Raw genomic sequence first — 21,876 nt, 5'->3', positions numbered from 1 at the left:
GGGGAAAGGCAAGGGAGGGCAGAGTTGTCCTGCCTCGTGACGCATTTCACCCAGTTGTTGATGGCGCAAGTTAAAGTAATAAACTCACATTTCGAAAGACGTACTAAGAACAACAACCAAGAATTAACAGCCAATTATTTATAATACTACTGCGCATATAAATCGTACGAATGTTCCAGAGACGCCCCGTGTCCTTATTTGATTTGACTGGAAAGCTCGTCCCTGACGAGAGTATCGTAACCGAAAATAGCAAAACAGAATTGTGACGTCAAGATCCGATCCAAAATGGCGAGCTCAAACGGATTGTTTCCATCAACTCTCTTCAAATTTGACAATTTGTAAGTAATTTTCTTAAACTAATAATAAAAATATTTAGTAAATAAGTTTTCTTTGCACCAGCATTATGTATAATGTCAGCATTTTGTATAACCAATTAATTGTTTGAGAAACATTTCGAGTACAAAGGCCAAGGTACTCTGACGCAAAACATTGCGGCGGTGTTACATCGCTTCGTAGTATATAAGATTTTTTTTAAAAAAACCAACGTAGATTAGACTGAGACTGTAGAATCTATTTTAAGATCTGCTTTTTTGAAATGCACACGTTTTAAAACTGTCATACGAAACGGAAAATTGGATTTCTAAGTTTTAGCCGGCTGTAGTAAATAAACAGCAATATTGGAAAATATATCTTTGTAAATGACGCAGATTGGATTTTTCACTTTACAGCAGATCATCATTTTAGATAGCAGCCGTTTTTGTACCAACATTCTCTTCCTCAGATTATCGCCACCATATGTGTATAATAATACTGCAGCATTTTTTTTTTAAAGGCAGATGTTGTAAGGGAGAAGACTATTAAAAACTAATAAAAGTAAAGGGTATACCACTGGTAACTCGAGTCAGGCAGCTCGTTCTGAGCCAGATTTCTGTGTGTGTGTGGCTAGAAAACATGGAACAGCCGGTAAAAGATAAGGCCCCATAGCCTAAGTGCTGTCTGAGTACTGTACTTATCGGTATAGTTTAACATTAGGAATGACGTGTAGAGTGGTGAGGCAGATGCAGATTGTACTGTACACCTTACCAAAAAGTATTGTCACCAATCACTGGAGCTGACATCGGCTGCAAGCTGATGCAACTTTTATTGTAACGACCTTAGAACCTGGCTTCTCACCCAGCCCCCAGCCCCCAACCCCCACCCCCCAAAAAAATCATTATATTGAAAATATATAAATGTTCAATTTCCTTACTAAATGCCAAAAGGGAAAGGAGGTTGATAGATAACAGCATGATGCTTTTATGATAAACTCTGTAGTTTCCTTAAATTAACATTTTCTTATGCTTTAGAATTGAAGACAAGAATATACAATTAAAATTAATAAGACAGTAGAAAAAGGACACTTATGAAATGTTTTTAAATGTGTGTGTGTTAAGAACTTTGTTTGACAATACAGTGATACCTCGGTTCTCGAACGCCTTGACTTTCGACCAAATCGGTATTCGACCAGGAAATTCGAGAAAATTTTGTCTTGGAATCCAAACAAATATTTGGAACCCGAATGTCCGAGATGAGCCGAGTTGAGCCGAATGGCGTTCATTCTGCCCAGCGCGCCTTGCTTGCGTCATCAGTGTGAGTGCAGAGGAGAAAAAAAACAGCAAACAATTGACAAATTCTTCCGTAAAGAAATCAGACAAGCAACTGCAGAGCAAGATTCTGATTCTCCTCAGCAAAAGATACAGAGAACAGAAACACCCGAAGAGCAGTTACCCTCTGTTTTTATTGAAGAGGACTCCCTTCAAAACAATAACCATCCCCCTTCCCTCCTCCCTCCACATTCATTCCCTCCTGCCATAAAGTTTGGTACAGGTACAGTAAATGAAACACAATTTACTGTACTGTACAGTACATTTCTTTGTTTTTTGTTTTAATAAATACACTTTTATTTCTTATTTCTTGTTGAGACATGTTTTTCTACATATTATATACAAATTAGGCCAGTAAATAGGCATTTTCTGGGGCTTGGAACGAATTAATCCAGTTTCCATTATTTCCTATGGGTTTCATTGCTTCGGTTCTCGAACAATTTGGTTCTCGACCGTCCTCCCGGAACGAAGTATGTTCGAGAACCGAGGTATCACTGTATTAGCTTTCTTTTGTTCAGTCGTTTTCACTAGAGTCCCAAAAAAGGGAAGTTTGGCTTGTTCTTAAAAACTCAAAGCACTATAGACTCATAATATTAATTAGCTCTTTTATTAAAATATATATGCTTTCTATGAATGTTTTAGGGAACGACCAGTACAGCTCCACCTTCAAAATGTCTATGCCACTTTGGGCATAGGGATGCTGTCGGCTGCTGTTGGTGCCTACGTTCATCTCTTTACAGAGATTCTGCAGGTATTATTAAAACAGTACTATAATGTGTCTTGTATGTTTAAAAGCTAATATTCTTCACTCACCAAAAGTGAAATTTATTGCTAAAAGTTGCTACAAAGGGCAGACACACAAAAGTTGATAATTAAAAAGAAAAACAGGGGAGAATGTGATTATATCACTATATGTATAGGGACAAATATAACATGGTTCTTAATTATAATCCAGGCAGGACTCCTGACAACCATTGCAGCAATCTGCCTGTTGATTTGGCTAGCAAGCACACGCCATGCTAAGGAAAATTTGAACATGCGCATGGCCATATTTACAGGATTTACTTTCTGTTCAGGTTGGTGCAGTTAAAATCTCTTTTAAATCGTTTATATAACATGGAGTGATGAAAGGTTACTTGATGACAGAAATTGCAAGCAGGGCCCAGTATTTTAATAATTTATTAGAGTTTAGAATCTTTAAGAGTTCTTAGGAAACAGACTTTGTGAATTTAAGCATTTAGTGATGTGTTTTTTGAGTGTAAACTTGTTGGATTTTTTTTTTTCGAATCAGTATGGAAGATTTCAGAATACTTGTTTTTATTTTTGGAATATTATAAATATGAAAATTTTTTAAAGTAGACTAGCAAAGCACAGTTGTAAAAAGAGTTTATGAATTTTGTGCATTGGCAACAAATGCCTTTTTAAAAAAACAAAACAAAATTCTTATTTTCTTAAATAGGTGTGTCACTGGGCCCCCTTCTTGACTTGGCCATTACAATTGAACCAAGGTGAGAAAAAAGATTATTTTGCAGCACACTGCCCACCTCTCAGCTGTGTTTAACTAAATTCATTTGTTCATTGATCCAGCAAACAAAATTGCAACATAAATAGCCACTGGTGTAAACATTCAAATGAATGTGATGTGTTCATTACAAAATAATAATTTCCAAATCTGAGCAGATCTTTCACGTTGTTTTTATGTTTTATCATGTAACCAGTTGTCAAGATGGGAGATTGGGGGCATATGTTAATTAAGTACATCTGTTTGTGTAAGTTGAGTTGTACATTTCTTTAAGAAAACTCCTAGTTGCTCTATGTTAAATAATCAGGACTTATCATTTTCACGAAGATGTAAAATTGTTCAAACATTTGGATCATGGCTTCTTGTTTTGCGTGCCCAGCATTATTGCCACTGCTCTGCTTGGCACAGCAGTTGTGTTCATCAGCTTCAGCTTGGCTGCCCTGTACAACAACCAACGCACCTACTTGTACATGGGAGGTGAGTTTAGAGCCACAAGTTAAAAACACAACTCAGTTTTCTTCTGTTTGTTGTACAGGAACAGGGTGGTAGAGAGAAACCAGTTAATTTCTCTCCAGGAAAGAATCTTGCAGAATTTGCTTTTCAACAAGTGTCATAGATGCTGGCTTTTTTATGTCAGTATTAAACCTTTTCAGTAAAATGCATTGAAGAAACATTTTAAGAATAAGGAATATTTTTGTATTTTTATTTAAGAAAAGTTTCATTTGGGAAAAGTGGGAAATGTGCACTCAGAATTGAATAGTTTTAGGTCATTTTCTTCATTTGATTTATTTTTCAGGGTTTCTTATGTCAGCTTTGTCCTGGCTTCTGATTCTTTCCATTGGAAATCTTTTCTTTGCCTCGAGACTTCTTTTTGATGTAAGTGTTTTGATGCTCATTGATGGTAAAGTACCAGTTAAAGTTTTCATGCATATTTTACCATTTTGAATCAGCCTTTTTCAAATGATGAAATAAAATCGAGCTTTCTTTCTGTCCCAGATAAACCTCTATGCAGGCCTATTCCTCTTTTGTGCCTTTGTTCTGTATGACACCCAGCTCATTGTGGAGAAGCGTCGTCATGGAGATGATGACTACATCTGGTTGGTATTCATAAAATTTTAAAAAATCCCATAAAATGGTCTACTTACATTATTTAAATCTTCTGTTTAAAAAAACTGTTTATTGTGATATTAATGTAACATGGCATTAAATATATTGAACCAATACATAATATGTTTCTGGATGTTCCTGCTTGATGAATCCTTGCATAGATTTAGAAAAAAATAGGATAGTTCTCCTGACCTCAAAGAAGTTTGGTAGTGAGACCACACATCATGGGGCCAACTTTTTTGAAAGGGTGGCACCCATTCTCTTGTAAAAATGAAGGCAGTACATAATTTTGGAAAAATTATATTTTTTGTGGCGATAATAGCTCGTTTTATTGTACTTTGTGGATATTCCATTTCAGGCACTCTGTGGATTTGTTTCTGGACTTCATCAATATTTTCCGCAGGCTGATTATCATCCTTTCAAGAAAGGTTAGTGTGTCCTTAACATTGGAAACCATGGACCAAAACCAATTTATTTTATGTCATAAACCTTGGTTTCCTTTGTCAAAGTTGTGCAGTTTATATACATTGTTTGGAGTCATCACTGATACTGAAATGGGACATTGAAAAACAACAAATTACTCAAACTAGACCAGTGGTTGAGTGCGGTCCGCATGCATAAATCAGGTGGTTCTTGGCTGACAGTCATCATATGTCAGCAAAGTGATGTTTAAATTGCCAGACATGCTAATTAGTCCTGTATTGATTTCACACGAGTTTTAATTTTATCAATGCCCAACTGCTTGTTCGCATAAAACACTTGCTTACTAAGTCTTTATGTCACAGAGCGAGCATTATATCATTTAACCGTGTCATCCGTTACTCCTTGATAACAGTGCATTTCCTTATTTTTAACTTTATGTGTACTTTGAGAAGTATGTAATTTTATTTAAAAGTATTACTATACTACTGTCACAAAAGTACATTTAGTTTTGAATTGTAATGAAACTAATGCAGCAGTTTAAATTTGAAATTCATCATACAGAGTGATTTAAGCTTTGGTGGGCTGCTATATTTTTTACTTCAGTATCCTGAAATACTTTGAGAACCACTGAACTAGACAGTATTATGAATGAGCCGGCTAAGGCTGCTTAAGCATTCTCTTGTTCATTTGGTTAATCTTAGGTTGGTTCAAGACAGAGTTATAGGCGGAGGACGCATGTTTCAGGTCTGGCCACAGTGTTGTTGATAAAGTTGCAAGTGCTTGCACTTGGCATATTTGTTCCCATGGATGGGAGCGATAAATTTTCCTGGGACTGAATACTTTTTGAGAGCCATATAACACTAAAGTATATGTATATACTGTTATAGGTCACATAAATGTATCACTGTCTTCTGACACACATATTTCAAGTCATGCAATGCCTTCAATAGTTCACAGTATTGAAATGACCAACTTTATTAGTGCTAGTTATATGCTATAAAGCAATTGGTGGATCATATCAAAACACTACACAATCACACACCCACACAACTGACAGTTCATCCCTAATCTGTAGTTGAGCAGTAGGCTGGAGATGATATAAACGATTTCAAGTGTCTATTCTGCACACAGGCATAGTATGTTTGACCGAACTCAAAACAAATTCTCCTGCTAGGACTTGTTTTGGTATGAACAAAATGCTGTACGCTTTCTTGACGATTTGCTGTGGTGGCAAATACAGATATACTGAAGTTGACATTTTGTACAGATCAGATAACAAGATTCATTGTTTGAAATGGCAATTCATGATTCACTATCACCACAATCAGTGAAACCAGCCATCAGTATTTAAGAGTGAGATTGAAGGCATCTGTTAGCAATAGTTCAGTTCTCTTAAGAAGGATAAAGCGTGTTTGCTTTTAATGAGTAAGAAAACAAACCATAATAGCTTTTGGAGATGTTAAAGAAATGTATGTTCAAAGAAGGTAGCCGTTATCAAAGTTATGGTGTTCTAGTGCATTTTATCAATACTGAAAATTTAGATCTCACAATTTGTTATTCCACTAAAAACTTTATTAATAAATACCCAATTCTTAAACACAACAAAGGAAAACGTACTTGTTCCACAGCATACACCACAAAAATCAATCTTACAGAGCCAAGTCTCAATTTTTTTTCCCCCGCAACATCTTATTCGAGAATCCATTTTCACCTCCTATTATTGGCAGTATTGTCGACTTAGAGCTGCGTAAAAGTCATCTTTGTTTTTAAAGATTTGCATTTTGGATGACAGCCTGCAAAATCAAATCTTTATAACTGCAGCAGCATCTGTTTCCTCAAGAGATACAGTCAAGATAGCTAGTACCATTGGCTAATTGTATTCACAATATATAACAAATCATGGCTTTAATGATTCCTAAGGGTCCATGGCCCTCCTTAATCAGTCAAAATTTTTAATTTTACTTTCTGTTCTGGTTCTGTCCTGAGATTTTTTTTTTCTCAGGATGGAAATCCATCCTCTGGATGGAGAACTCCCATCCATGTGGGGTTTTTTTTTTTCCTTCATGAAAAATTTTTTTTTTTTTGTTTTTTTAAGAGATTTTGAAAAAAAAATGTTTTAGTCCTGATTCTCATAAATCATCATCATGGTGAAAATTAATACATAGAATTATGTGCACTATCCATAATATTAAGCAGTACATCTGTATTAATGTAGAGTAAAATTTGATATAGTTTTTTTAGTTGGGTTTTATAAGTACATTGGAACCTCAGTTATCCAGTTTAATGATCTGTCATCCAGATAATCAAAAATAATTATAAAAATTCGCAAGTGCTAGAATAGGTGCTTTACAGTAAAATTCTTACCTTTCTTGTGTTGTTTATGAAGGTTTTTTTAAGAAAAAATCAGACTGGAGATCCTGCTTTTGTTTTCTTGCAGTGCTTCAATTTTATTGATGTGCAAAGTGTTAGGATGTCACTAAAATTTGAATGCACTTCCTGCTCAGGATAGAAAACTTAAGCTGTGACACGTCGTGTACATGCCTGTAGTCGGAATTCTTGGCAGTGAAATTTGGGTGGTCTTGTATTGTCTAGCAGGGTTTTTGAAAAAGGCAATCCTGGATAACCAAATGCATGGTTAATTGAAGACTGGATAATCAAGGTTCCAATGTATATAGCTTGCTAAAATTGCAACGACAGATCTTAAAAAAAAATAATTTTACAGTTAATAAACACTAATGCGAGAAACGGTTCATCCTGCAGTTAATTTACTAGCAATGTGTTCATAAGATATTTTAGACTGACATTAGGCAAGTACAAGTGTGATGCGTAACAAATTTTTGGGGTCGATGTATGAATGTGATGTGTTCTCTGGGATGCAGAGAGATTGGTATATGCTGCTGCTTAAGTTTTCACAGGACTAGTGAGAAAAGTTCCCATTATTATTAACAGATGCATTTGTAAACCTAAAAGTATCATAGCTCTATGAAAGTGTTTCCTGTGTAAAAATGAAAGGTGCAAACCATGTTAAGAACATGTGGATCAAACTATGTAAGAACGAGGAATGGATGAATAAGAGAATTTGTGACACACTTTGGTTGATGAATTCCACCATTCTGTTATTCTAATTTATAGATAGTTGCATATGTATGCATTTAAGTTCTTTTGATATGCATTTCAGCAGGAATTCACTTTGATACTTGTCATCTGCTTTTGAAATTCCTTTAGTTAGCTGTTCTTGGATGATTATTTGTATATAGCACATATTTATTCTTAGAGATCTTTTTGTATATTAATATTGAAAAAGATATTACCTAATTTTCAACATGCCCAGAGCTTTGATATAACATTTCATTTTACCAAAAGAAAAAAAGTTTATAGTGGCACAGCTATTTAGAAATTACTGGTAAAACAGCTCTGATCAAATTGTCCTATTTATCTTCTCACAGGAGAATGAGAAAAAGAAGAGGAACTGAAGCGTACCTTTGCAAGTATTGTTCAGATATTCTCCAGCTGCAGAGTACTCTACACCAGTGCTCAGAAGATGCTTTTTCTCTTTTTTGTGTCCTGTGCAGCTGCATGTTGTTTTGTGCATGGCAGTGTCTTTACCGAATTTTGTCACAAAATGGTGATGGACAGTTTAGTTCAGCTGTGAATTTTTGTCTTTAAATGAGGATTTGATGTGACCATATCCTTCTACAATGGAGATAGTGGATTCTTTATATAAAAAAAAAATTGTTTTGAAGCACTTGTCAGTCTCATGGTACCTGTTTTGAAATTGTTGTCAAGCAACTGCATGTAGCATTTAGGTGTTAATAACAATTTTATGCCATTGCTGAATGAATGTGATGTAATTGGTATATAATCATAATTATCCAGTAATTCAGCACTTATAAAGACTATCAGTCAATAACCATTGTAATGCTGTTGTAAACAGAGGGCATCTTAGATACATTCACCAGCAAAAAAAAAAAATTTTTTTTTTGTGTGTGATCAGAGGGGGTAGTAAGCAAAACATCAACTTAGTGTTTTAATGTTGAGTTACCTGCTGATAGGGGGGATCATTTTCTTGGGTCTCGTTTTTGCCTCTGGAATTGGGGAAAACCCGTTTCTGGCTTTTCACTTTACATAAATTTAGACGTGTTAAGAACTTAAATGTTTTCCCCTATAAAAAAAATGTATTGAAATGAACATTACTACCCAAGATTTTCAGTTTTTATTATGCTCCCCACTTCGGATGAACAGATTAACGATGATAAACACATTTTTCCATGGTAATTGTAGTTACTGTGTAATTTCTACAAATAAATGTTTCTGTACTAAATGTCTTGTATTGCTTTCAACCACAATTGTTTCAGCAAAACATTCACACTTCCAGACACGCTCCCTCCCCCATATATCTTCACACATTTTACACTTGCTCACAACTTATATATTTTCAATATTTCTGGCACTTGATATTGTTCATTGTGCTGCCTGTAGGTTTGTCACTCAATTGTCATCAAAATACCATTTTTAAATCAGCTGTCGTCATCTGTACTGTCCTGGGTGCTGAAAAAAAAAAAAAAGGCCAATAAAAAACCCGACAGGGAAAAGTTAATTCAGGCAGTTTCTACCATGCATTGCCCTATCAAGATTACTTGCAAAACCTGGAAGCATATACAGGTAGTCCTCGACTTACGACGGGGATCCGTTCTTAACGCAGCATCGTAAACTGAATTTCGACGTAAGTCGGATCATACGTTCATACAGTACTGTACCATAATAACAGTACAGTACTGCAAACACTTAGCCTATCCTAACACAGCACCCTACATAATTATCAATAAACATAAGTACAGTAAAATATTGTGCAGTACACTACGCTTTGTTATCACTGTCACTTTCATAGGAGCAGATCCTGTCACGTGTTCAAAGATGCGATCTTTATCTTGATAATCGTAGCTACAGTCGAGCGACTAAGTCCTAATGACCTGCCAATTTCTGTTGCTGTTTCCCCCTTCTCAGATTGCCTTATGATATCCACTTTCACCTCCATGGTGATGGCCTTCCTTTTCTTTGATGCACTGACCTCGTAAGTCAGAATGAGCATCGTAACCACGAAACGACGTAACTCGAGACCGTCGTAACCCGAGGACTACCTGTACCTTTACAAGGTACATTCAACAAGCGGTCATGCGCAATCATAAAACCTGTTTTTATCAGGTGTTTCAGAGCTACGCACAACCAGACCAACCTTTCAAAGGAAAGACATCAAAAAAATATCTGCTACAGGTGCATGTCCACCGCAATTACCTTGTATAATCTTTGTTGTTGTTGCTGCTGCTGCCGCCTACACTAGATGAAAAACCTGGACCACAGGGGCTGTTGGGACAATTACTGACATCTGATGCACAGCACCCTGAAGACAATCCTGATGGGCCAGCTTCCTCCTCAGCTTCCTCGTCAGGTTCCTCATTTTCCTTGTCAGCTGGCTTCTTTGTGAAAAATGAATCGATTCCCTTTTGCCAGTCTGGTGTTGGTCGAGGACAAACTGGGTTTCCACCTGCATACTTTTTGCCTAAAAATAAAAATGAACTAGAATCTAGTGAACACTAGATCATTCTTAAAAATGAAAACATGAAATCCAGTCTGACCAGCATAATGACTTCGTTTACAAGTAAATTGAAAAGTGAGTTTAAAAAAAAACCGCGAAGAATTTAGGCCTGAACTTTTTAAAATCCAAGGTGTAGCATACATCATCCACAAGAAAATCTTCCAGTCTTTTCCAGCTGTTGTCACAGACATGATCCTGCCTTGTTGTCATATCAAGGAAGAAAATTTATTGTCAATCATGTACAAACATCCATAGCAGTATATGATCACCTCAATCTCTTGGAAAAAAGTTGTGGAACTTCAGCTTATAGAATTACTGCTAAGCAAAACAATTTACAAATCCTTGTTAAGTTGAAGCAGAACATAATTCCATCAACCCAAAATCTTGAAACAACTAAAAACATCCCATTATCTCAAAATTTATTACAAAATTCTAATACATCCATAATTATATTTCACTGTTCATAGCTACAATCTATGTGGGTTATGGGATTGTGGGATTGGTGTTATCGGACCAAACTGTGAGCAGAGCAAAAACACTTGCCTGATGGTGATGCTCCATTACTGCTAACACTGCTGGATGAAGAGCTAGCACCCAAACACTTCCGTGGTGCACGAGCAGCAACCACTATAAATAAAAATCAAGTTTCAGCTTTATTGTAGCTCTATAATTTATTCCCAATAGTTGATCATACAATAGATTTGTTGAAACTATAAATAGGTATTTCCAAGCAATAACGCTATAACGGTCAGTGGCATGTCACAAAATGATTCAACAGAAAAGAGAGGTATGATCCATATCATCATAGTGATGCACAAGAGAACTCGAGCAAATGCAATATTTCTCAACAACAAAGCATACTTCTTTCAATTAGTCGCTGAGTGATGTCATCGGTGCCCTCCTGCATTGTGCAACATATCGAAAACATACAAAACAGCCTTAGATGGCCAACACACTTCTCTTTCAGCAAGTAGCAGACCTTCACAGACAAAAATGACCTCATGGGGAGCAGTACACCTCAGAACTTCACCAGAAGTCTGACACAGCAGGTTCCGAACAAATGGACTTTTCAGGACTAGCAGCAAAGGGGGCATTCAACTTAAGCTGTGCTAGACAAATGTCAGCTGCTCTAAACTGCCATCAATGTTTTTAGCCCTTAAGTGTCTCTGTTACTGCATAAGCTGAAAAAAATATCTAACAGCCATTGTTTGCAGGATCGCAACAGTGATAATAGCAATTTTCATGCTGCTCGGATTTGGCATGTCACCACTATTAGCTTTTGCTCCCAAATATCAGTTTCCATTTTGCTCAAATGGTGTGAGACATGGACTTTCTCCCCCACCTCCCTACCAAGACCATACAAGCAATGACTGTACAGTTCGTGGCCACCTTTCTGATGGATCCACAAGAATCCCTTCTGGCAACAATAAATTGACATTTGTCTGGTTGGACCATGTGGTTACCTGACTATCGGATTTACGGAAATATATTTTTTCAGGGCATTCTTTGTGTATGTCGGAAGGGGGATGAGATGGGAGAGTTGACAAAGCAAGAACTGGCTAGACAACATAAATGAGTAAATTTCCCATGCTGGACCTCCTTGCTGACACTCAACAAAGACCACTTTGGGAAACCTTATCGACAGACGCGTCCCTCAAGGGACTGAACTGATTCAGCGATTAGTGAACACTCAAGTCATAGATATTTTGTTGATGGATTTGAACTTTTCTTTACTTCATATTTACTAAATAATTTTTTTAACCCTGCTTTACCATTAGCATGTTAAGATTATCTAATGAATCTGAATCGCATTATTAACTTTACATTATATATATCGTGTCATAACGGCTTCACTGATATCTACTGATAAATCACAGTTTAATGGATGATATATGTATGAATAAAAATGTGGCATTAGAACAAAGCACTATTTCTTGCCTTTGCGTGAAGCTGGACAACTATCTGCTTTCGTGCGAACCATTGTGATCACAAATCAAGGAAGGCAGAGATGTATTTTTCCTGACCACTGCGCCCGACCCACAACTTTACACTCTCACACAGTTCCCGCCTTTTCGCAAACACGGACCGTTTGAGGATCAGAGCAAAATAAGTCCAGCACGGGAGGATCAGGAACTAATATCCGTCCGTGAGAGGATATATTCACTACTAGCACGTCTGTGCTACTAGCCACAGACTCGTTCTGTGATGTGAAGTCTGAGCTACTTGGCAGCGGCCGGTGAAAGCCATAGTTACAGCTGGCTGATTTGACTGTAATTATGTCAAAGACGGTAAAGCCCTTGGTTAAGTAACGCTCAGCTGAAATATTTCTCACATGCTGCAGTGAGCTGACAAGAAATGCTCTTGAAAAATATTTTAGACGGTCATTGTATCTGCGGCAGATATTATTTAATGCCCCCTCTCCCCTTAAAGGATGGGCTTAGACCAAATGCATAGATAGAAAATCTTTTAAAAGTGTGACCTATCGTGAGCTGTTATTAAATTGCTGCTGCTTTTTTTTTTTTTATGGCAATTAACGTTCCAAAATTTTCACGAAAAATTAACCTCGTTTTTTTTTCTCGTCCCTTTTCAATCCCATCTTGCAATGTACCAAGTCCTACATTTTATAATCTATCACTACAATGGACGCAACACCTGTGCTTTCTCGAGGAAATGGAATAAAAATATAGACCGGTGTATTTCATCATCAACCATGGACCTGATCGAGGCAGCTATATATAGACTACATTTAGCACGTCGATCTTTACCATCGAAAGAAGTACTAAAGTTTATAGTTCCCTGGTAACAGACCTGGATTCCACAAACACGAACGCACTCCTCATCTTGAGTGATTGAAATTTTGTAGCCTGCAAATTCTTTTATCAGTCATCTCGAATGAAGTAACGAAATAAAACTTCTGCCAGTGCTTAATGTATGAAGTGTTTTAACCCTATCACGTATCCATTATATTGAATTACGTTTTTTTTTTTTTTGCTATCCCTATGTGTTTGTTCCAAACTTATAAGTTTATACTGTATGCATGTCTCAGTTTCATAACAATTGCTTTGTTGTACAAGAATGAAAGAACAAACAATTAGCTGGGACTGAGAGAATGACTGGTCTTATCGTCTCTGGTCATGCCAATTGATGGCCCTTGCCTTTAGACAAAAGTTTAGAGAGAACAAAAAAGCACTGACACAAATAGCACTGTATATATAGTGTTATCGCTGCGTTGCCGAGAAATAATGAACAAAAGAATGAAACCCGCCGTAGCAAATAAATGAGAAGCACGCTAGAATAGAAGAGAAATGAGATCTAACGCTTTAACTTCTTAAAATGAAAAATGAATTGGCTAGCAGGATATGGTGCTACATCTCTGGTGGTCGCACCCAGAAAGCGACGTATGTAGAGACACGTGCGTTTAAAGACTTAAACAAAAAAATGGCAAAATGAAACTAGGTAAAGATCTTTGGAATGCGTTTGTTCTTTCGACACGGGTGCATAGAACAATAAAGCTTTACAATTCCGAATGCAGCCATGTAATTGTTGATCATTAGTATTACATAGGGCCGATGTGATGAGAAGAGGTACGAGGAAGATTATGTGTCCTGATACAAGGCCGGGTTTCATGAGTCACTGGGGAACAGTAGCTGCAGAGTGTTGTGGTTTGGCTACAGCCCTCCCCTACCCCGCCCCTCCCAGTTCATTCTGTCCATCTTCTGGCTCTGACAGCATGTGCACAAGTACGGAACCGCATTATTTAGTTAGTCTGTGTGAGCCTCAACGATGCCTTGAGAAACAAATCTGATCACGGCCAAAGAATTAAGAATTAATTTGTGGACACACACACAAAAAATCACCTCCAGCTTTATTTCAACTGCCAGCGAGATCACCACCATCACCTAAACCAGTAGCACAACAACAAGAACAGCAGGCAGCAAAAGATCGAGAAAGGCTTCAACAGTAGAACGACAAAACAGCTTAATTCCCCTTTGACCTATGTGCACAACGCGTACTTACGATCGAGGGTGGACCTGTATGTTAGTGGTTTAGATGGACAGCTATAGGATTCAAGGTTGACTACCCAAAGTGAATAAGAAAGGCAGGTTTGGGAAAGGACGGATAAGGTCGAAAGATTTTTCATAAACAGAAAGGACTCGATCCACTCCAAACTGGATCGCACTGGTAACAGGAACAATTACCCGCGACCTTTCGGGCGGTACAGGTTCGCTAACAGTAACAGTGACTCCAGCCCTTGCTGGTGAAGATCAAGGACTCTAAGCAGCAGCTGTATAAACTGTACATCCGGCTGATCGCAGCGTAGACACGCAGACACACATACACATACGTGTGTATATACATCTGTGCACAGGCCACAAAGTTTTTCTACTTACACCATACGTTCGCACGCTCGGGTGGAAGTGTACATAAAATCATGCACCTATGTCATGGAGACGCGCATACATTCCCGTAAACACACAGATAATAAATAAATGTCTCTGTGCCCATTCACGGCCAGCACAAGTGCACACACAGGGCCAGTCACACAATCCCACAAGGACATAAAAGGCGAAATCCAAGAGGGCGATCCGGCCAGAACGCTCCAATGGATTGATCGCTGCTCAGGTCCTATGCACGACATGCTGACTCACGGCTGACGACAATCTTATCGAAGTATCCGACTTTTTTAAAAAGCCTAAAATGAATACACAAACATTGTTCAGTAATTTCCATATTCCGAAGCCCGCCACGGTCAAGTCGAGAGGTACGGTGAGCGGAGAGAAACGTAATTGCGGATTTCCTTGAAGTGAGAGAGACAGGGGAACTGTCTTGGCTTAATTCACAGAGGTCAGAATCAATTAACGTGCTTACAAAAAAGCGGGGCGGGGGGCACGGGCAATGATCCGAAAGCATGGTCATTAATTGTTAGTTGCCTCGACTCTCAGGGACAAAACTAAACTGATTTTAGTGTTCGTCTCAGCGTTAACATATCCGACTCTGCCACAGAAGAAAATAATTCGCTACAATAGTGCATACAAACATTTTACCTGCTCTTGCAGAAACAAAAAAAAAAGAAAAAAAAAGAAAAAAAGAAAAAAGGAAAAAAGGAAAAAAAAAAGCAAAGACTATAAATAAATAAGCGCAATTAGGACACTGACTGAGGCGCCCACCAGCGCCATTGCCTCATCTCAATGTTTGCGTGCGCGCATATGTGGGCGTCAGTGTGTATCCAGTGATAGGGTCTGTGTTGAAAATAGGATCAACTAGAATACCCAACGAGTCGCAAGGTTTAGTATGTAGAGATGCACAGACAACTGTAATGCTGCTCGATCGTGCATTGGGGTGAGCATATATAGGTCACGTAAACAAGCCCCAAGCTTCATTTATCTTGCATCCTTATGAGACAGGGATCTTGACTCAAGCTCCTCCGCTACTCTGTCACTAGAGTTCTCCCAAGATGCATTTTCCGGCGTGACCTAACTGAACAAAAAGAAAGGAAAAAAAGGCACGGAATATCCGGTTTAAACTAGATTTAACCAACAGTGTCTTGCTGGCTGAAACCGGTTTTACTGAACCATCACAGCAAAGTGACTATTTTTACCAGCTGTCTTTATTCCGTACAGTTCACACGATCACGAGGCGGTCACGCCGCTGTGACTTACCCTAGAGATCGAGGTCACTGGACATCCCGGTTACGGCACGTGCCATCAACAATTAGTCGTTCGGATGGTTCAAATCCGAGGGATAGAAGGAATTTTCCGAATTAATATTCAGACTGTAAAAGTCAAAAACCGTAAGATGTATTTATCAACATCAAATTCGTAATTCCCACAATGACTCATAATAAGTTCATCTATGCTGCCATAAATCAAAAGAGCAGGATTCAGTGCAATTTTCAGTGACGGATATTCCACAGAAAATCAGACTATTACAGGTTTATCTTATACCAGCAACGACTCTACTCGGTTCTACTTGAATGTCATTCTTATTCAGCTCGTTATTTGAGTTGCACGCAGAAAAAGGAGGCAATAATAAACGCAGTTATGCATTTTTTTATAACACTTTTATATTTGTTTGCTCGGGTACGCATATATATGTCCATATGTATAATACGTTCGTCCCCTCGAAAGGTTGCATGTCGCCGGAAGACGTCTTTGAATTAAACCATGTGGCATAACTCGTGACGAGCTTTCTTCTGGGAACTAATTAAGACGACAGACAAGTGCATAAAACACAGTGAGGAAAAGAAAGGAGGAAGTACACGAGGAAATTCTACTTTCAAAACCACAGGTTTTTTTTTCCTATATAATGCCAATATGTCATGGGAGTTCCCTCTTACTTCCCTGCCCCTTTCCCCTCTGGCGGACCAGGGACAGTCAGTACTTAGCCACATCTTTGTCCTAAGGCTTATCTGACATATGATACCCTCGTGTAACCTCCATCCTGTTCGCAACTTAGAGCGAAGCTCGCCGCCGGACTCTGAGGTCATTATCCCCTGTCACGTGACTCTCACAGGGTTGGCTAATTCGGTCAAACAGAACAGCTGATCGAGTTTGTGCACACTATCACTGATAAATAAAGCTTTTCTCGTCGAGAGGGCTGGTGGACAGGTAGGGAGGGAGAGGAGACAATAATAAAATGCCTGTTGTCGAGATTCGGAACATAGTATCAATGGTCTTATACTGCGAAGTTCTAATGACTGTTTTTCGATTTTTATTTTTGCTTCTTGCACAAATAATTTAAAATGTTGCACTAGGAACGTCTTCGTTTGAGGTTCCTATAGCGCCGTGCTACCCGTTTACAAGGGACACAGCTCTTCCAGCTATCGATAGGGTATCATATCGGGTTCTTCGATGAAATTTGAAAAAATGACTGACGCCGACTACCGTACGTAACCGAAATAGAACAGTGACGTCAGCAGCAGTGCTTGAAGGGACGACTCAGCTGATCAGGTGCATGACAGAGCTACTTCCAACAGAGTTCCACGCGCTGAGGTGGTGCGTGCAATAGAATAACTAGGGCAGAGAGATGAGATGCACCGCAAATACTTGACTTGTAAGTCTATGAGCTGTTAACAAACTCATCCAAGCATACAATTTACAAAGAATATAGATGTCAACGGCTCCTTTTCTGAGCGGGCATGAGTGAAGAGTGGCGTGTACCAGGAATAACTTGGGTTCACTTTTATCTGGGTTCATTTTGTGGCTGTCGTTCACGGCCTGCCAATCGGCATATAGCGGACAACTAAAGCTAAAATCGTTGATTATATAAAAAAGCCGAAGTCTTTATTCAAACTTGGCGAACTCGATGGACTAAATAAGCACGTGTAGAAGAAACTATACTGCTTTTAGGAAGATGAACTGCATATTTTCCCAACAATCCAATCCATCACCAATACCTGGTAGGGGAAATACACAAACCAACACGAGCCAGTGGGTGTGTACACCTCCGGCCTCGGCTGCTCGTGACTACCCGGCCGGTTCTTCAAGGTTCGTGGACCAATTACTAGAGCATGCAGAAGATTTAGAGGCGATCGACCTACCAGTATACCATCAAGAAATACTGTTCAAGTAAGAAGCATAAGCAGCTACATACAGGTGATGAAGTCAAGAAGTAAAAAAAAAAGTATATAAAGTGTCTCTAAAATTGCACATGAAGTGATGAACAGAAATATCGATGTTGCGAACTGTTTGGTGAAATAAATGTTTATTTAAAAAAAATCGAATTACAAAACTGGTTTAAAATTTCTTTACCAAAAGAGTCATCGAGGATTGGAATCGTCTGTAATGATCACTATATATATAATACATATATTCACTATGCCGAGTACACACGTTTCCACCTCCACTATACCACCCGGCCATGACTGACCGACTCCATAAAGAGGTCAGAAAGGCTGTCATTAATTTTTTCAAGAAGCTTCACTGCCTTGTATCCTTCGGTATTAGTAAGAACACGTTTTGTTTGTGCGATCTTCTCGAGGCCGATGTTGGTCAGTGGTTCACCTAGTAATTATCTAACGGTTCGTCGCTGCCAGCAAGACGTACGTCAGCACCCGCCGACTGTGCAACAAGAAAGCGTTGGCTGGCTCCAGTTAAAACTGGTTTTCTCACCGCCTGCCGTTTATAGGGCGGCGCGCGCACACAGCCTCAAGCTAGCCTGCCACGGAGGTCGAAGGTAGCAGCTGGGCAGACGACACTCCGCTTGCCGTAACTTCGCAACCGCCAACAAGCCTTTCACAGCATTGATCAAGAACTTCTAAGTGGTGAGTACTTTCGTTGCTTTTAACTTCATCATCGATTGTCATATTGAGTAGAGAGGACTTTTAAAGTACTGCTCTAGCATTGTGGCCACAACAGTACCTTTGTATAGTCTCTCCCTCTCCTGCACTTACTGACCAACACTATGCTAGACATTTGAAGGATACAAATGATGTCCGTTGCACTTTTGTTTTTCTTAAACGTCGCATGAGACTGATTGCCATTTGTTTGGCAATGTTTATGTACTTATGAAAGATTTGCCCAACAATATGCCCTCTACCTGACGTCTTTATTGTTTCTTACTCGAGTGTTCATTGACAGTACACTTTTATTGTTCATACCCGATTCTTGAACAGTAGTTAATACTGTTTGGGAAAGCTATACAGCAGCTGGATGAAGTCATGCGTGCACGCATCGGATAAATCAATAGCTGCTATTAATGTTTGTTACCTGTCCTTTCCGCGCGTACTGCCTCCTTTTGTAAAATTGTAGATGTTGGACAGGGGCCAGACTCACGGCAGTCTGCTAAGATTACCATAACACTGAAGTGGTTTAAATGAAATATTGACTTTATGAGTTTTGAATCTTAGTATTTCGTCAAATATGTTCCGAAAATTGTTACGTGACGGTTATGGGAGGACAATAATTTATTTTAGACGCATATTCCACAATATTAAGAACGCCCTTAAGCAAGTAGTGTTGTCGGCTCTACTGTTTTGAGTCAAGATATCTTGAAAGATTTTTTTTTTTAATTTAAAAATTGTCCCCACTCTTTTATTCTACAGCTTTCTTGTTTAGTGCATTGCGAGGAAGCCCCACTAACAATTCCAAGATGTCAGCGGGAGTTGAAGTTGTGCAAGCCTACACCCCCATCGTGCTGACCGACCCGTCCGAGTATAGGCCCGAGGTCAAGGACACATCCAAGTTCCGCGACTTCCGCATTCACAACACGCCGGCCCACGTGGTGCGGACGTATGATGCGATGCACACTTACCAGACCCTAGCCTTCGTCAAGGACCGCCTGGAGCACTGGGGGCGTCTGGACCACGACCACCTCACCGTCATGGAGGCCTTGGAAAAGCTCAATAACTTGGTGGATGAGAGCGACCCAGATATCGATCTGCCCAACTCCTACCACGCCTTCCAGACGGCGGAAGGAATACGCAAAAATCACCCAGACAAAGAGTGGCTGCAAGTGACCGGCCTAATCCACGACATCGGCAAGCTGATGGCACTGTGGGGAGAACCGCAGTGGGCGGTGGTGGGCGACACCTACCCTGTAGGCTGTGCACCCGACCCTTGCATAGTCTTCGGGGTGGAGAGCTTCCACAAAAACCCCGACATGAAGGACAAGAAGCTAAACACGCGGCTGGGGATATACGAGGAAAACTGCGGTCTGGACAAGGTGTACATGTCCTGGGGTCACGACGAATATCTGTACCTCGTCCTCCGCGCCAACAACCACAGCCTTCCGGAGGAAGCTCTGGCCATCGTGCGCTTCCACTCCTTTTATCCGTGGCACACGGGGGAAGCATATAAGTACCTGTGCAACAACAAGGACTCTGAGATGCTCGTTTGGGTCAAGGAGTTCAATCAGTATGACCTGTACACCAAGGCCCCCGAGATGCCGGATACAGAGGCTCTGTATGATTACTACGAAGGTTTGCTGAGGAAATACTTACCTGGCAAACTTCGATGGTAAACTGCGAGCGACCGTCATTAATTTTTCTTTTTCAAAATAAAAACGCAACAGAAATTGTAGGTGTTGGGACAGCTTTTCCTTGCAAGCACAATACGTTGTTCCATATTTTTATCAACCACCCAACTAATATTTGTTAAAATCTTTCTAATGTCTGCTATAGTAGTGTGTTGAGAACGCGCAGTTTGAAAACTTTTAAACTGAAATATACTTCTATTTTTATGGAGAGTTTTAGGTGTTCTAATTTTTGGCAGGAGCTTTTGCTTTTTTGGAAGCTGTGCGTTCTTGGCTGATTTGATGTGCAACAAGCGCACTTCGTAGAAATCATGTGAACAGAAAGCGCTTTGATTCCTATGCAACTTTATGGTAATTTTGATCTGTGCCAAACATGGGCGGTGGTAGCAACTTGATTGAGTGTCTAGCTTGTGGGGAAGGGGCATCTTAATCGGACGCTAAATGTCTCTGGCAAAATGTGAGGTGAGGTATAAACAGACCCTTTTGGGCACATGTGTGATTATGTGACGCCTTCCTTATACAGAAGTTTGTGGTGTGAGCGCATGCGCAACATTTATCACAGTTAACTCACATCACTGATTCCTATGGAATTATGGGAAGCTTCGTTTTCTTCCCGCCCTCTATGTTCCAGCTATGTGCGCTGTGCAGCTTCGGGTGTGTTTTTGTGTGTGTGTATGAGAGAGATAGGATGTGTGTGTGCACATGCACAGAAGCCTTGGGACTACTGATAATTTTTTCGTTTTGAAAATTATTTTAGGGAAAGTCCCTTGATATTTTTAATAAATCATTTGTTTACCGGTGACACATGTGTTCTATTTTTGTGTGTGCTATTGATGCAGATGCTTGTGCATGTAAAGAATTCATAATGAGCACACCGCACACAACATGTTTAATTACCCCAGTGTCAGCGAAGGTTTGTGTGTGCAGAACAGAACGGTAACGGCTGTACGTCGTTAATTAGTTTATAGATTAGCTAATCGTTAATTGGCTGTGTCGGAAACGTGCAGTTCGAGGTATACACAAACTTAGCGTTTGAGGGAGATGTTGAGATTAGCGATTCGTTAGTCTTTCGCCACACAGTGAGACAGCAGGCACAGTCGCAGCACAGTTATTTTTACGTCCAGGAAACCGGTGACCATCTACATCGTCTACTCACCACCCGACAAGGAGATCCTAAGGTCATCACAGTCGGGTGTCATTTGCCAACAAGGCGTCGAGCTGCAGTGCCGGTGTCGCACATGAATTGTAGATGGTCCATGCATTTAGTGCGCATCCACACGGACGGATGTTGATAGGGTAACGGGAAAGAGGCGTTACATCGGGGAACATCGTTATAAGGACTACAGTGGTGTCAGCGTCGCGAGACCCACACGACTCCAGGATCCTGTCACAAGTCTGCCTGCATTAAAGCAGTCAGACCAGGTATCAACATCATGGGGAACAGCAGCTAAGACCAACACCAACAAACTAGACAGATGGCAAAATTTGCGGTTGCACCTGATTCTGGGCACCATAAAGTCTACACCAGAGCGTGAAAAGGGGATAATAATAATAATAATAATAATAATAATAATAATAATAATAATAATATAAGCGCAATATCTCAGCCAAAGGCG

The 21,876-nt window shown here is 39.5% G+C and overlaps 3 protein-coding genes across 4 annotated transcripts; 2 read left to right on the top strand and 1 right to left on the bottom strand.

The window, feature by feature from the left end:
- Nucleotides 1-185: 185 nt before the first annotated feature.
- LOC112558794 (bax inhibitor 1-like) lies at nt 186-9,016 on the top strand. The gene is made up of 9 exons (XM_025229875.1): nt 186-338; nt 2,286-2,394; nt 2,599-2,719; nt 3,103-3,151; nt 3,545-3,642; nt 3,962-4,041; nt 4,162-4,262; nt 4,631-4,700; nt 8,142-9,016. The coding sequence occupies exons 1-9, from the start codon at nt 286-288 to the stop codon at nt 8,166-8,168; spliced, it is 708 nt and encodes a 235-aa protein (XP_025085660.1). The 5' UTR covers nt 186-285; the 3' UTR covers nt 8,169-9,016.
- Nucleotides 8,894-21,707, bottom strand: LOC112559455 (PCNA-associated factor-like). 2 transcript variants are annotated; one of them, XM_025231123.1, is made up of 4 exons: nt 21,417-21,707; nt 10,832-10,915; nt 9,988-10,252; nt 8,894-9,243 (listed from the first exon to the last, which is right to left on the bottom strand). In XM_025231123.1, the coding sequence occupies exons 1-4, from the start codon at nt 21,520-21,522 to the stop codon at nt 9,213-9,215; spliced, it is 486 nt and encodes a 161-aa protein (XP_025086908.1). In that variant the 5' UTR covers nt 21,523-21,707; the 3' UTR covers nt 8,894-9,212. The 2 variants fall into 2 exon arrangements, with proteins under 2 accessions (XP_025086908.1, XP_025087701.1); XM_025231916.1 differs by lacking the exon at nt 21,417-21,707 and adding an exon at nt 12,227-12,395.
- Nucleotides 18,398-21,062, top strand: LOC112558078 (inositol oxygenase-like). Its single transcript, XM_025228675.1, has 2 exons — nt 18,398-18,551; nt 19,332-21,062. Exon 2 carries the CDS (start codon nt 19,379-19,381, stop codon nt 20,246-20,248), a length of 870 nt encoding a protein of 289 aa, XP_025084460.1. The 5' UTR covers nt 18,398-18,551; nt 19,332-19,378; the 3' UTR covers nt 20,249-21,062.
- Nucleotides 21,708-21,876: the final 169 nt, after the last annotated feature.

Source organism: Pomacea canaliculata, linkage group LG1 (genome assembly GCF_003073045.1).
Source record: "Pomacea canaliculata isolate SZHN2017 linkage group LG1, ASM307304v1, whole genome shotgun sequence".
NCBI classification, from domain to species: Eukaryota; Metazoa; Mollusca; class Gastropoda; order Architaenioglossa; family Ampullariidae; genus Pomacea; species Pomacea canaliculata.
The sequence above is the reverse complement of the archived record's forward strand: the minus strand, read 5'-3'. Positions and strand labels throughout refer to the sequence as shown.

Coding starts and splice junctions, on each gene's coding strand:
- LOC112558794 (XM_025229875.1), top strand. CDS start 286: ATGGCGAGCTCAAACGGATTGTTTCCATCAACTCTCTTCAAATTTGAC. Junction 339..2,285: donor CTCTTCAAATTTGACAATTT/GTAAGTAATTTT, acceptor TGAATGTTTTAG/GGAACGACCAGTACAGCTCC. Junction 2,395..2,598: donor TCTTTACAGAGATTCTGCAG/GTATTATTAAAA, acceptor ATTATAATCCAG/GCAGGACTCCTGACAACCAT.
- LOC112558078 (XM_025228675.1), top strand. CDS start 19,379: ATGTCAGCGGGAGTTGAAGTTGTGCAAGCCTACACCCCCATCGTGCTG.
- LOC112559455 (XM_025231123.1), bottom strand. CDS start 21,522: ATGCATGGACCATCTACAATTCATGTGCGACACCGGCACTGCAGCTCG. Junction 10,253..10,831: donor TAATGGAGCATCACCATCAG/GCAAGTGTTTTT, acceptor TTTTATTTTTAG/GCAAAAAGTATGCAGGTGGA. Junction 9,244..9,987: donor AACAACAAAGATTATACAAG/GTAATTGCGGTG, acceptor TTTTTTTTTCAG/CACCCAGGACAGTACAGATG.